The sequence below is a fragment of the Marmota marmota genome, unplaced genomic scaffold, assembly GCF_001458135.2.
Source record: "Marmota marmota marmota unplaced genomic scaffold, marMar, whole genome shotgun sequence".
Taxonomy (NCBI): Eukaryota; Metazoa; Chordata; class Mammalia; order Rodentia; family Sciuridae; genus Marmota; species Marmota marmota.
Window position 1 is genome coordinate 1,485,070 of NW_026000016.1, and position 14,175 is coordinate 1,499,244.

A 14,175-nucleotide genomic window follows, 5' to 3' on the forward strand; every position below is an offset into this window, starting at 1 on the left:
TATATATATATATATATATATATATATATATATATATATATATATATATATATATATATTTCAAATTCAATGTGATCTAATATCTGGATGAAAGAAATGCCATCCACGCACGAGTTTGCATCTATTCATACCTGTTTGACTCGACCTGTGAGTAATTCACTTTTCACAAGATTGTTATAGGTTCTAAAGTGAAGCTCTACAAACTCAAGTTAGGGGTTCATTTAACCCTTGGTCTAGGATCAAGCTTTACTCTTACCAGTGATTTTCTAGGTCCTTCCTTAGGACTTCACCTCTTATCCAAACTAAGCCAGGGTCACATCAGCTCTGGATCTTTCCTCCTTAATATCCTAGCGTGGGTTCCTAATGCTTTATGTTCCTGCCTGTATTCCAGGCCACATAAACAAGACACAAGGCAAAGACTGTCTTTGTTTGCCTTAGCTGATGCCCTAGGGCAGAGGTCAGCAAAAAGCAGCCAGAGCTTTAAATCTTGCCTATTTGGTTTTGTAGCCCATGAACTAAAGGCTTTTAAATGGCGCGGGGGCGGGGGGGGGGGGCTGGCAAAGAATATTGCTTACAATGTAATCATGATATGAAGTTCAGATTTGCATCCATAAATAACACAGACACATTTCTTTGTTTACATGGTGTTTATGATTGTCGATGACCACAACAGAGTTGAACAGTCCCAACAGACATTAGCATCTGGCACAAGGTAAAATATTTACAACCAGGCTCTTCACAGAAAAGGTGCCCCCTGGCCGAGGTTTCTAGATATCCTTGCCTACCTGGTTTTGTCCTGGCCCATTTTCTGACCTCTTCTACTTTATACCAGCCAATCCACCACCTGCCCTGTTCTGTTACTATAGAAGGACCCAAAACTTTCTCTGGGTTGTGCCTGGTATGAGGTGACTTCATTCCAGCAAGGGAGCAGCCTCCCTTTCTTCTGCTATTACTGCCATCTTGTGTTGATATAATATCCATTTTACTTATTCATAAAAACAAGCATATTTTAAAAAAGTAGAAGGAAAAAAATTAAAATATCAAGAGATTGTTTTTGGTGGTTAGAGCATAGCAAAGAAGATGTCTTATGTATTCCTTAAAACAATGTTTCTTTATGTTAAAAGATTTTCATATCTAGATAATATAGTTGTAGAGGTTTTGAAAAATACAGAATACCAGAAAGAAGGAACTTAAGCTGCCTTTTATCTCACTATCTGAAGATAATGATTTATTCCTATTTTCTCATATTATCGTAGACTTTTTAATTCTTGACTTTTAAGAGGGGGATAGCAATTTTGATAGTTCATAGCTTATGCAATTTGATATGCTATCTTTTTTCACTGTAACACTGTGAACTTTTCCTTAAGTCATAAAATTTTGAAAATATATTATGCATGGCAAAATATTCTACATTTATGTTTATGAGAAATAGGAAAAAGAAGATTTTGAACAAGCTTGTGAATCACTATTCAGTTCTGAAAAGAGCTTCCCTCTTTGCCCAAAGAACACAGGCACAAACAGCAGCTCTGATACTACTGGCAGCCCAAGTCCATGTACAGTGGGCCACAGTACAGGCATCTCTAGGATCAGCAAGGGAATTGGTCCCTGGACATCCCTTCCTCGCTTGGATTCAAAATCTGCAGATGCTCCAGTTCCCTGTATAAAATGACATCTAATCTGATTTAAACATTACATAATATATACATGTACTGAAACATTGCATGGTACTCCCTTAACAGGTACAATATTGTATGTTTTTAAATAGTAGTTAAAATTAATTGAATAAACAACAAAATAAAAATGACATAAAACCAATGCACATTCTCCTATATATTTTAATCATCTCTAGATTACTTATAATATCTAACACAATGCAAATGCTATGTGAATGTTGTTATGCTGTATTGCTTAAGGCATAATGACAAGAGAAAACATCTGTATGTGTTCAGTTCAAATGCAATTATTTTTCCAAATATACGAATATCAAAGATCTGCATCTGATTTGATCCACAGGTATTGAATCTGTATAAAGAGGGAGGGATATGGCCTCAGCTAACTTTCAGTCTTCTCATGAGTTAACATTAGTTTCCTGATTCCCCAGAAAGTGTTGAACAATCTGTCAGGTCTGGGAGAACAAGTCCCTCCTAATTCAGTCTCATCCTCTGAGGGCTGTTCTCAGGATAAGCCCCTTCCTACCCTCAACCCTCACCTCTAATCGATTTTTAAATTTCTGATTCTTTTGTGTAGCTAGACATCATTATTCTAGTTTCACTAAACATTGCAATGTGTTGGCACCATTATATTGATTCACAGTAAATATCCACATGTTCTCTTATATTTTTATTGAATCATGTTCAGCTTTCCTAGGAAAAGAGAAACTTAAGGCAGATATCTACATTTTTTATGATACAGGATAGAAAACAAATAATGAGTCAGATGTGATGCTTTGTACATTCTGTTCTCACATTCTGTGAGTTGAACTGTAGTATTCCTGTGCTGACATTTAAAAACAAGGTACAAGTAGGACAATATTCCAGGTTTCTAACAAAGTTAGGTTTCCATGTCAAGTTTTATCTGCACAGAGCTTTCTGTAATGAGGAGGAGCAGACTCATGAATGAAGAGTGGAAACTCTATCTTCTATCACAGCCTCAGATGGATTAAATCGAGAAACAAACAAACCTATTGATGTGCAAAAATGGTCCAGTATTTCAAAACACATTCTAAACCCTTTCTTCCACAGGCAGGTGAGGCTTGGCAGGACTTACCAGGCTCAGTCTGGCATATGTAGCCTCGCTTACTGTCACAGGTATCATCCATCCACATTCCTGCATCTCTTGATTTGCCTCCAATGATGACAACACAGTCGGCCTGTATATTTATGGATAAAGAAAAAAAAGAGAGAATATTACTCAGCATTAAAAGAGAATAAAATTATGGCATTTGCAGGTAAATGGATGGAGTTGGAGAATATCATGTTAAGCAAGGTAAGACAATCCCAAAAAAACCAAAGGGTGAATGTTCTTGCTGATAAGTGGATGCTGATCCATAATAGGGAGGACCATGGGAAAAATGGAGGAACTTTGATGAGCCAAAAGGGAGGGAGAGGTGGGGAGGGGGCATGGGGGAAAGATGGTGGAATGAGATGGACATCATTTCCCTAGGTACATGTATGACTGCACATGTGGTGAGACACTACATTGTGTAACACCATAGGAATGAGAAGTTGTGCTGCAATTGTGTACAATGAATCAAAATGCATTCTGCTGCCATATATACCTAATTATAATTAATTAATTAACTAATTAAAATATATTACAAATTTCTATGAGAATATTATTATTCATATAGAATGGTTGTATGGGTAAAATAGAGTAATTAATATGAATTACCTTTATTAGTTATAAAATACTAAATTACAAAATAAAAAATTATTAAGAGGCAAAAAAAAGTATGAATTAATAACTATTAAAACAGCTCATTAATAAGCAAAAAAAAAAAAAGTCCCTTGGTATTCTTAGCTTTGTGGAGTTTTAAGGTTGTCCTCATTACAGTATATTCAGTCCATCATTACTTTCCAACCAATTGTACCCATGTTCTATGTAGATCCCTCACATTTAAACCCTTGCTCTCTGATTTGAAAACCAAACAGATTGGGATAAATTTTAGAGACAGGCCTGAAACTTTGTTATCAGAAATGTTATTAATTGCTACGAAAACTTAGGAATCAAAGTTACTATGAGAACACAGTATCTTCCCCATATGAATTCTCATTATACAAACCCAGAAGGAGGTATCCTATGATTAAAGGGAAATGAGTACAATTCCTATTGTTCATCACTAACTTAATTTATAAAAGTATTATTTCAGTTTCAGAACAAATTGTTAGTACAGCCAGAAAGTTTCACATCTTATTTGTAATTTTACTAGGGAGTATGACAGGGCTGTAAATATATTCCATTTGTTTAGTTGTGAATGTGTTTTTAATTCCAAGATTCCATAGAATAGTTTAACAATCAAAAGTAAACCAAAAAAGTCTCATGAAATCTGTACCTGCCATTGGCTTTTTTTAACCTATACATTGTAATGACTACAGTTTACATTCATAATGTTTGACACTGGTCTAAGTACTAGACACGTATTAATTCATGTAAACTCCCGCCCATCTTGTGAGGTAAGTACTATTATTGTGCCCATTTTTAAGATGAGAAAATTGAGGCACAGGGTCACATTTTGGTCCCAAGGTCACACTGCTAATAAATAAAAAAGTTAGCATTCAAACTCAGGCACTTAGGCTTTAAACCTATACATTAATGCCAAGTTTCACTGGTTTCCAAAGAGTGAGATATGTAAAGTGCCCTGGAGGCAGGAGAGCTGCCAGGGAAAGGGCTTCTTGCTGATAAAGAGCCACAAAGGAATGGAAGATTGGATGTAATGCCAGGAACTTTCCTAATCTACCAGCATGCCAAGGAGATAGTGAACCATGTATCATACTTTACAAATTTCAAGATGCATATTTTTCACATATTAACATTTCTAAACAAAAGATGCATATCATAGTCGGCAGCACATCAGAGATTAACTGGCAGTTATTCTTTTTGAGTGGCACATACAATAACAGTGAATTTTTCAATCAATGTTACCTTAGGTATTATACTTTAGATATAATGAAATACTGTAATTAGTCTTTCAGACTCTGGACTTTCAGTCAAGGAAAAAAATCCATATTTCTTAGTGTTGAAACTGGTTGGTGTATGTATGGGTGTGTTTGTGTGTGCTTGTGTGTGTGTGTGTGTGTGTGTGTGTGTTGTGTTTATGGATTACAACATCCGTCTAGATAAACTCACCCTTCCATAGAACTGAGTTACTGGTGCTGTAGCCTCCTAACCACATAAAGGTATTTGAGGACATGAATGCAGTGGCCAGCTTCTGAAATTTCACCTAAGTACAAGGTCATGGACTACCCCATTGGCTCCACCCAGCCCAACTCTTCAGAAAGTGAGTTTGGGATCATTTAACTTCCACCTCTGTCTTCCTTCCATTTCCTTTTCCTTTTTAACCTCAAATATAGGAAAAATGCAGAGTGTGCATTTTCTTTCTTTCTGTTTCTTTCTCTGTCTTTCACTCCAGAAAACATACCTTCACAAATTTAAAAGAATAGAAATTAGGGCTGGGGTTGTGGCTCAGCAGTAGAACAATTGCCTCACACATGTGAGGCCCTGGGTTCGATCCTCAGCACCACACAAAAATAAATAAATAAAATAGAGGTATTATGTCCAACTACAACTAAAAAATAAATATTTTTTAAAAAAGAGAAGAAATCGGACACACTAAACTATAATGGGAATTAGCCAGAAATCATTATTAGCTAGAAAATCTCCAAATTCTTAGAAATTAAAGAAAATTCTATCAAAGATACTAAGTCAACGATGATATACCAATTTAATTTTTTTAAATGTGATTGCAGTTCATAAACAATGCAAATGATGAAAGTGTCCCTGTGAAGTAAACATAGCTTTAACCCATTTCCTGAGTCACAGCTGATGGCAGATCCCACTATCATGCAGCTATGTTGTCAACCTCCCTTCTGCCAGCATCCTTGTCCCATGAGCCTTAACTATCCCATACCCTTAAGTCCTACATTCCAAAGATTCTCCACCCATCCACATCCACAATCTTAGTTCTTCTTTTCTTCCATTAGCCCGACTCACAGTCTCTGCTCTACTCCAAAAATCTTGTGGTTTTAAGTGCAAGCCTTTTAAAGGTAAAAACAAAATCATACATTTCTTCATGCTTTTTACAATTCCTAGCAGTTGTTTGACACCAGCAGGGTGACAGTTCTATTACATAAGAATAAAAGTAATAAAGAAGTGATAGTCTTTGGTTCATGTACAAAAACACTTAGCACAGTGTTTAGCACATAAAACTTCCTGTAAATAGGAGCTCAATAATGATAACGATGATGCTGATGATATCTTTAGAAGCAATAGTAGCTTCCAGACCTGCACCCCAAATACTACAACAGCTGCAAGGGGCAATGGACAGCTAATGGAAAGAAAGTTGATAAAACTTGGGTTCAAGTGTTACTACCAGCAATCCCTTCTTATTAGAAAGCCAATTTTTCTACTGCTCACTGTCACCCATCCCTCAAGGCAAAGAGCTCCCAACCAAACAGAAACCCCTTCCTCAAGGTCTGAAATAATTAAAAGCTCTAAGAATGGACCAAATTAAAGAGTACTCTTGTAGACTTTTTACCATGGGAGGTTAATCAATAATAAGATGACTCTACTGAAGCCCGATAGTGCATAGAGAGGTGATCTGAAAGTCATATTTACATCTTCATAAGAAAGACTGCTTCTTCTTCCACCAGGGTAACCTTTCCCCCAGTTTGTATAATGAACTCCTCGCCCATCTGTCCAAAGGAACGTGTGCTCTGAATTCACATCATTCAGCCCAGTCCAGGCATTAAAAGTGGAGTCCTTCATGAGATGGGTAAGAAATGCTAAAAGAAAGTTTCAAAAACTGATTTTAAACCTCAGGGGTTAACACTCAAAATATAGAAAATATTTTTAAATATGTTCATTTTAAAATACAGAACCTGTGTTCAAGACTTTATTATTATTTAAAAGCACTTACCATGAAAATAAACACATTCTAACCTTAGTATCATGTTAGCCACTGAACTTTGGACTTTGAAAAGTTTCCAACAATAAAAGACTAGGTTTTATCAAGGCTACTGGCAAGGCACCAGGGTGAGGGACTCAAAGGAGGCTGAAGTTCATCCCATGCCCCACTCCCCTGTTGTACACCTTGATTTGGGTTGTGGTTCCCTACCATCCTGCAGAAAGAGGTACATCTTTTTAAAAATTCATAAAATGTCATCCTATGAATTAGTAGCTCTCCTAATCACGAAAATAAAATACTCCAATTATAACCACTATGGAAGAGAAGGCTCTTAATCCAGAAAACTTCCAAAAATCTAAATAAGAAGCATTAGGTTCTCAAACTAGCTGTATCTCGGATTGCTGAAGGCAAAGAGCAACCCAAGTGGGCTTCCTTCTGGATGGGCAACTCCTAGGGATTGGTGGTCATTTGCTGAGTGTGCTTGGAACAGATCACATCGGAGGCTGCAATGTTTCCATCATTGGGTAAAGAGATCTAGAGAAATTCAGATCATGTAGTACAATATGGTTCTTGTTCCTTTATCAGTTCTGTGGCAGAGAGGACAGCGGTAAATACCCAGGAGCTATAAAAAGGTTTAATGCACATGTGCCCCATTCCTTTCCATTAGCCCATGCCCACTGATTGCATCAGCTGCCTTCTGCTGCCAGCAACTGTTCCCGAACCATTGGTTTCTAAGGCGATGAGACTTGCTCAAAAGCAGTCTGCAAACATTTATGCTTGAACATGGCTCCTGAATGTAAATTGGAAATGAAATGACTAAGGGCTTGGGGTTACTAATAGAAAATGCACTCGAAGTCTACAGAGATACATTGGCCTGTTTACTGATGAACCAACAGTCCCAAGGAACCGCCATTGTCATATGCTGACTCTTTGCAGAGAGGTAGAGGCAACAACCACCTTACCCAGAGACTTAATTTTTTTCTCAATTAACTAAAGGTAAAAAAGCAATAACAAAAAAAATACTTCTTCCGACATGTTTCAGAGAAACAAGAGCATGGGCAGATATTTACTTTGGTTTTATTTTGCTTCATGAATAAGATCCTAACTTTTGCCTTCTTCCCAACTTGACATGAAATGTGGAAAAGTTCCACCTGCCAATATTCAATCCGACTTTTTTCATTGCCAACAGCCACTATAAGAATTCAACAATGTGTGCCTGTTTTGCCAGGAATAATGTTATTTTATCTGAAAATTGTTTCCTTCTGTACATCTCTATTACCCACGTTCTAATTTTGTTATGCCAGGAATCAGCACTTTGTGGTTAAGAGAGGAAATCCATTATTGTGTTCCTCTGCTGGGTAGCTGAGCCCCAAATGTGGAGGCCAGTTAGAGAAATGTGAATGTAATATTCTTGTAACGTGTCCTATGGTTTGACCCTTTTCTTTGGGTGTCTGGCAAGTTGTTGAACTTGTCAAAGATTCTCATTGAATGCTTGGTTGGTTTGTGGTACAATTTGTTCTAGAAGAGCGCATGACAGCATTTATACAATAAACACGGGGAGAGCACCAGGCAGGTTTCTAGTTCCTTCTTTCTTATACTTTTGAAAACATCAGTTTTTGGTAGTAAGTGATTTGGGAAGTCAAAGAATCTCAGAACAAAGAAAATATAGAGAATATCCAGTCTATATTTTTTTTCCTATAACATCCTCAGAAATGTATATATACAACAAACATTTAATGAACCTCTTTCCTATACTGTGTAGCAGCCAATACATCTGGCTCTGTCATATGCACCTGAATGTCCTCCAGTTTAAGCATTTGTGTCCTTGGGAAACCTCAGCTTCCTCACGAAGCCTCCTATCTGATCAGTTCTTGCTATTGGGATGGCCTCTTCATTTTGAGCCTAAATCTGTTTCCCTGTAACTGCCACTCCTTGGTCCTAGGTTTTCCTTCCAGAGCTGCTCAGGATAATCCTCCAAACTGTCTAACATCAGGGTCTTTTATTCATGAGTCACTTGCAGTGGTTTCCACACCCTTTATCATTAGTCTGAATCTCCTGCAGTTGGTCAACATCCTCCTTAAAAAGTACAAATCACTGGGTTAGGGTTGTGGCTCAGTGGTAGAGTGCTTGCCTACCATGCATGAGGCACTGTGTTCGAGCCCTGGCACCACATAAAAAAACTAAATAAGCAAAAGTATAAATCATAAATTTAACCTAATACCTATCTTAGCAAAGCAGCCCCGCCAAAGACCACACAAAGTGATTCAGTACCTATCTTTGATGACAGTAGAATGAATTTTACCATCTGCTATATGGACATGACAAGGTCTCTCCTTTGATGCACTTCATTGCTCTGGTTTATCCTCACATTTTATCAAAAAAAATTTTTTCTAAATTGTTCATAGTTCACATTTCTCCATTTTATTATATTATAAGTTATAGGATCATGTGACTAGAGGAGAAGTAAATGGGAAATCAGCAATTTTTTTCTTTTATTCTTGGAACCACTTATCCTTGGCTCTTTGGGAAACAAACTGATTTAGTGAAATCGGCATGTGACTGAAGCTGGGTTTGATATCAAACTTCACTTTTACCAGGCAAGTTCCCTGACTCAAGGCTTTCTGAACACCATCTCCTCACTCTCCGACTGGAATAATAATTCCTGCTTCATGAAGTGGCTATGAAAATGGAAAAGGATTTATGTAAAAGACCCAGCATGATGCCTACAACTGAATAAAATCATTTTAAATAAGTTTTGTTGTGGTGGGTTTTTTTCCTTTTCCCCTTACTGGTTTTTACTCTGAAAAACCAAAAAGATACAATCGGTGATCTTACCATTCCATGAGCAAACTTACATACTTAAATTCTTATCCATGACTGGGAAATGGCCTGCATACCTTGCTCTTTTTCATTGCGTATGGATACTAAATTTCCTTTAAATCCTATGCAAGTTTTTCGTGCCTCTTGCCAATTTTTTCTTTCTTCTTCAGCAAATCCAAAGATTTTGAAACACTGAGATGGAAGGAGAAAAACAGGGGTTAATTAAAGATAATAAAGTTTGCTCTATGGAAATCAAAATTATTCATCTAGCTTAGAACTAAAGGGCTGGGGTTGTAGCTCAATGGCAGAGCACTTGGTTGCACATGTAAGGCACTGAGTTCCATCCTCAGCACCACATAAAAACAAACATATAAAAGTGAAAGTATTTATATATATATATATATATATATATATATATATANTATATATATATAGTTGTAGATGGACACTATATATGTAAAAGATTAGAGCTAAATACAAATTTTATTAACAACCAAATAGGGATTAAAAATTATGGTTATGCAGCTTTTTGCAAAATTTTATTCTCCCTTGAGATAAAGCATACAATGATTTAGATATCTCAAGTATGTCCTCAATTTCTATTGAGAATTTTTTTTAAATATTTTTTTAGTTGTTGATAGACCTCTATTTATTTATTTATTTATATGTGGTGCTGAAAATCGAACCAGTGCCTCACACAGGCCAGGCAAGTGTGCTACTGCTGAGCCACAACTCCAGCTCTATTGAGAATCTGTCATAGGAACCTTCAGTTATACTTGCCAAAAATTTCCTAAAGTGCTGAGCAAGCAAAAATTAACCTTGATCTGAGAGATTTACATTGTCACTGTCCATGTTGGTTGATGTCAAGACTACAAAGAATTCTCCTAATACCTTATTATTGTACCAACTCCAACCTTCTTTACAGCCACCTGGACTCGGGGGCGAAGTAGGCATAACAGTGGCATTAATGCTGCTGTTGTGTCGTTGGCAAATGAAGGCATTTGGATAGCCACAGTTAATGTCATTCCAAAACCCTGGCAAAGAGCAAAATAGTTAAATTAGACTTACATGTTTATAATCAAATGGGTTTTTTTTTCACAAGTGACTAGAAGAATCCATGTAATATCCCTTAGACCAATAATAGTTCAACTTTATAGAGATTTCTATGAATATAATCAAATGGGGGTTTTTTTCACAAGTGACTAGAAGAATCCATGTAATATGCCTTAGACCAATAATAGTTCAACTTTGTAGAGATTTCTATGAACCAAGCATGTGCTTCGTATTGCAGATACATTATCTAATTAACAATCACTACTAATAATAACAAACTAATAATATCTAAGCATCTGTACAATTTTAGATGCATTATCTCACAAAATCAGAGTAGGTCATTATTCCCATTTTAGAGCAATAAATAAAGGAGCTAGAAAAAGAGATAAAGGTGATAGATAAACATATTCTGGATATTTGTCACAAGTAAGATCATGAAAAAAAATGTTTTTAAAATGGGGAAGAAATGAGAAGATTGACTATCATTTATTAGTTAAATGGTAAGCATCCTTACACATTTCTCTTTATAAATTGAATAGCTATGCCACTAAGATTAGAACAGTCCTGTTTTCTTGCTTGACTTAAGTGCACACTTGCTACTTTCACCCTAAGGATGTAGGAAATGACACATAACAGCACAAAACAAACTCCAGAAGATTTGTGTGTTGTCTACCTGAAGTTGTATACATGGTTACACAGTTTTCATCCTCATTTGCAAAATTGGGTTCACCTGTGGCCCAAGCCACATAATCCACTTTACTTCCATCCATCCAACTGGAAAAGAAAATTCAAACATTTTGCAACAATTCATTCAGTAACATAATAGGCTACAACCTGGAGATGGGAAATGGCAAGTCAATCAAAGTGAAAGAAGCAAATAGAAGAAAGAACCCAGAGACACTAGCAGGAAAATCTCAGGGCCCAGGCACTTGGTTGTCCCTTGGCACCGTGCCCCTCTATAGCAATCCTCATGCCTCTGGGTCAAATTCACAAACAATATCAAATTGGATTTAATCTTATAAAACATCATCTATCTTTGTTTTAGTATATCATCAGTCATTAGTAAATTGTCCACTAAAATGTGTTAGAGAGATATGAATGATGAATACTTTTCCCCCCTCTTCTTTCGCTTCCCTGGAAAGAAATTACCTTTAGGCCTGAAGTAGGAAAAGAAATGAAGATCCCAATTGCTCTGGAAGTTGGCCAGAAGCAGAAACCCCTCCACAGTACCTTTCAGGCACAATTCCCACATTACCACCCATAGAGAGGCAGAGAATATAGAATATCTCATTAGGCCCATTCTTTGAGTATTATGGCCACTCTGGTTCTTTGTAAGGTAGATGAGCCAATGCCTATTTGCCTAAGTTATAGAAACGCAAAGACTGAGAGCTGGGAGGAAAAGAAATCACCAGACCCTGCCTTCTCATTTTAGAGATGATAAAGTAGGTCCTTTAAAAATAATGAGCTTGAAGTTACGTCCCTTGCTCAAATAAGTTAATAAACATCCCATGGAACATATGTGGCTAAGATGTTCATGCATAAGCCGGGAGGCCATATCTCCTCTTCAAATTCAGATACGTATTAATAAATAAGAAAAGAAACCCCAAAACTGTACTAATATCTTCCCTCCTGCACAGTTTTTCTTGGCTTCTCTATCCAACAAAAAGCAGAACAATCATTGTTTTGAAAGGAAAGTACTTCGTGCAGTTGAAAGAGTATTCAAAATCCTGCAGCTGAGCAGTTGGTGTGGATCAGCAGTCAGAAAAGGATCCTTTGTTTCTAGGTGCCATTAATCTAATGGGATCATAATTTTTTAAATAAATTTAGTATTAATATCTATCTAATATAATCTCCTAGTCAATGATTTACTGGTGGCTGAAAGATAGAAAGTTTACATTTTGCAAGATTAAACCCAATTTTAGTTGAGAATTTGTAACAATGAAAATATTTAATAGGATCATTTATAATTACTTTTTACTTTTCTAAGGATGCTTTTCAGACCAAAAATATTGTATATTTTTTTTAAAAAGCATTCAGCAAGCAAAACCCAAAACAACTTATCCTAAAAAAAGTTGTTTTAGCTTGATTTACTTACGTAAACTTCTTATCCAAGCTGATCAATAAACCAATAAAATATGGTGTCTGTGCACCATTCCTGTTTATCTGGAACATAAAATTTTACATAAAATTCAATTCACGACCACATAATAATCAAGTTCTTAAATAAAACCTACATGTTAACAAGTCTATTTGGAATATTTTCTAAGGTTCATGAGGAAATGTTGTGTATGTTTAGGTATACTTTTCATAGAAATAAAAAGAAGATATACATACAATTTAGCAACCCACATTTATAAAGAAAATTTCTTAAGTCATTCACCATAATATCAAATGTCCATAATAGTTAGGTGTTGAAAACACCTTTTAAAACAAAGTAGCTAGTGGAGATTGGCTACCAAAGCAAATATATATATTTATATTTGTAATATATATGTCTATAGGTTTACAAATTATATATTTATATATTATATTTGTATTTAATACATACTACATGCATTTAATATGTGGGTTTAATATATATAATACATGATATAAATATATGTAATATTATAGTCAGATTACATACTCATGCCAATGTTTTCAAATGAATTTTTTTTTCCTTTCAGTACAGATCAACTTGTTTTTTGTTATCCCTCTTACCTCCTTTCTTGTAAACAATTAGGGGTGCCATGAATATTTTTAATAAGAAAGACCCTGAGCTAAGCACTCTTCGAAAAAAATAAACTATATCTTCAGCAATACCTGACAATTTGGGGAGTCCAAGAAAGCTTTTTGCGTGAATAATCATACTATACTATCTGTTAGCCAGCAATTTGGTTTAAATAAGATTTTTGAAAAATTAATAACCAAAATATATGATGACATAAAAAGAATCCAGGAGTGATATAGAATAATTAGTTAAGATTTAAGATCTTTATAAATCAAATTAATGAATTCAAAGCCATCAAGTATGGATCTTCATAAAGTCTAAACTAAAAAATGTTTCTGGATTCCGCAATTCTACATTGAATATTCAAACTATAAGGTATAACTTCCATCAATATCTCTAAAAGAGAGCACTTCCATTATGGCCCCCTGAATTTAGGACCTTCAAATTCAGCAGAGTTTGAAATTCTATCATGGAACACCAAGGGTACACATTATTTTTGTTTACAACATGTCACCGTTTCTTAAATTAATCATGTTCTTACATATTTCCATAGAAACTTCTTTTCACTTTCACTTTTAATAGAAACGAGATCACCGAAATTCCTCTTGCAAAATGCTCGGGCATTGTCCATGGTTTCCTTCTCTTTGCTAAAATAATACTGGTAGTCTTTGTAAATAACCCACCCATCCTCAGTGACTGGTGGATCTGAAAAAAAAAAAATAGTGAGAAAAGGTAATGAATTTTACTTAGATAAAGAATCTATCATTGAGAGCCCAGAATAAGCAGAATTTCTATATCAAATATAGAATAAATTGTCAGCCAAATATCCACCTTTCACCAACCCTATAAAAACTAGACGGTTTCTCTCCCACCAGAGTTCCATGTGTCATTAATGGGTAAAAGAAGTCCCAGTGTTACTTTCATCCATGGGATAGCACAGCTGGAAGCATTTACGTATGTGCACCCATGG

At 35.8% G+C, this 14,175-nt stretch overlaps 1 protein-coding gene across 1 annotated transcript in view; it reads right to left on the reverse strand.

The window, feature by feature from the left end:
- The window catches only part of Mrc1 (mannose receptor C-type 1), an 86,781-nt gene that overhangs the window by 14,170 nt on the left and 58,436 nt on the right, over positions 1-14,175 (reverse strand). Inside the window, exons 17-23 of the mRNA XM_015483400.2 lie at positions 13,747-13,910; positions 12,591-12,658; positions 11,169-11,269; positions 10,334-10,476; positions 9,520-9,634; positions 6,334-6,500; positions 2,767-2,869 (exon numbers count right to left, since the gene is read on the reverse strand). Of these exons, the coding sequence (XP_015338886.1) occupies positions 2,767-2,869; positions 6,334-6,500; positions 9,520-9,634; positions 10,334-10,476; positions 11,169-11,269; positions 12,591-12,658; positions 13,747-13,910 (861 nt within the window). The remainder of the gene's footprint in view (positions 1-2,766; positions 2,870-6,333; positions 6,501-9,519; positions 9,635-10,333; positions 10,477-11,168; positions 11,270-12,590; positions 12,659-13,746; positions 13,911-14,175) is intronic.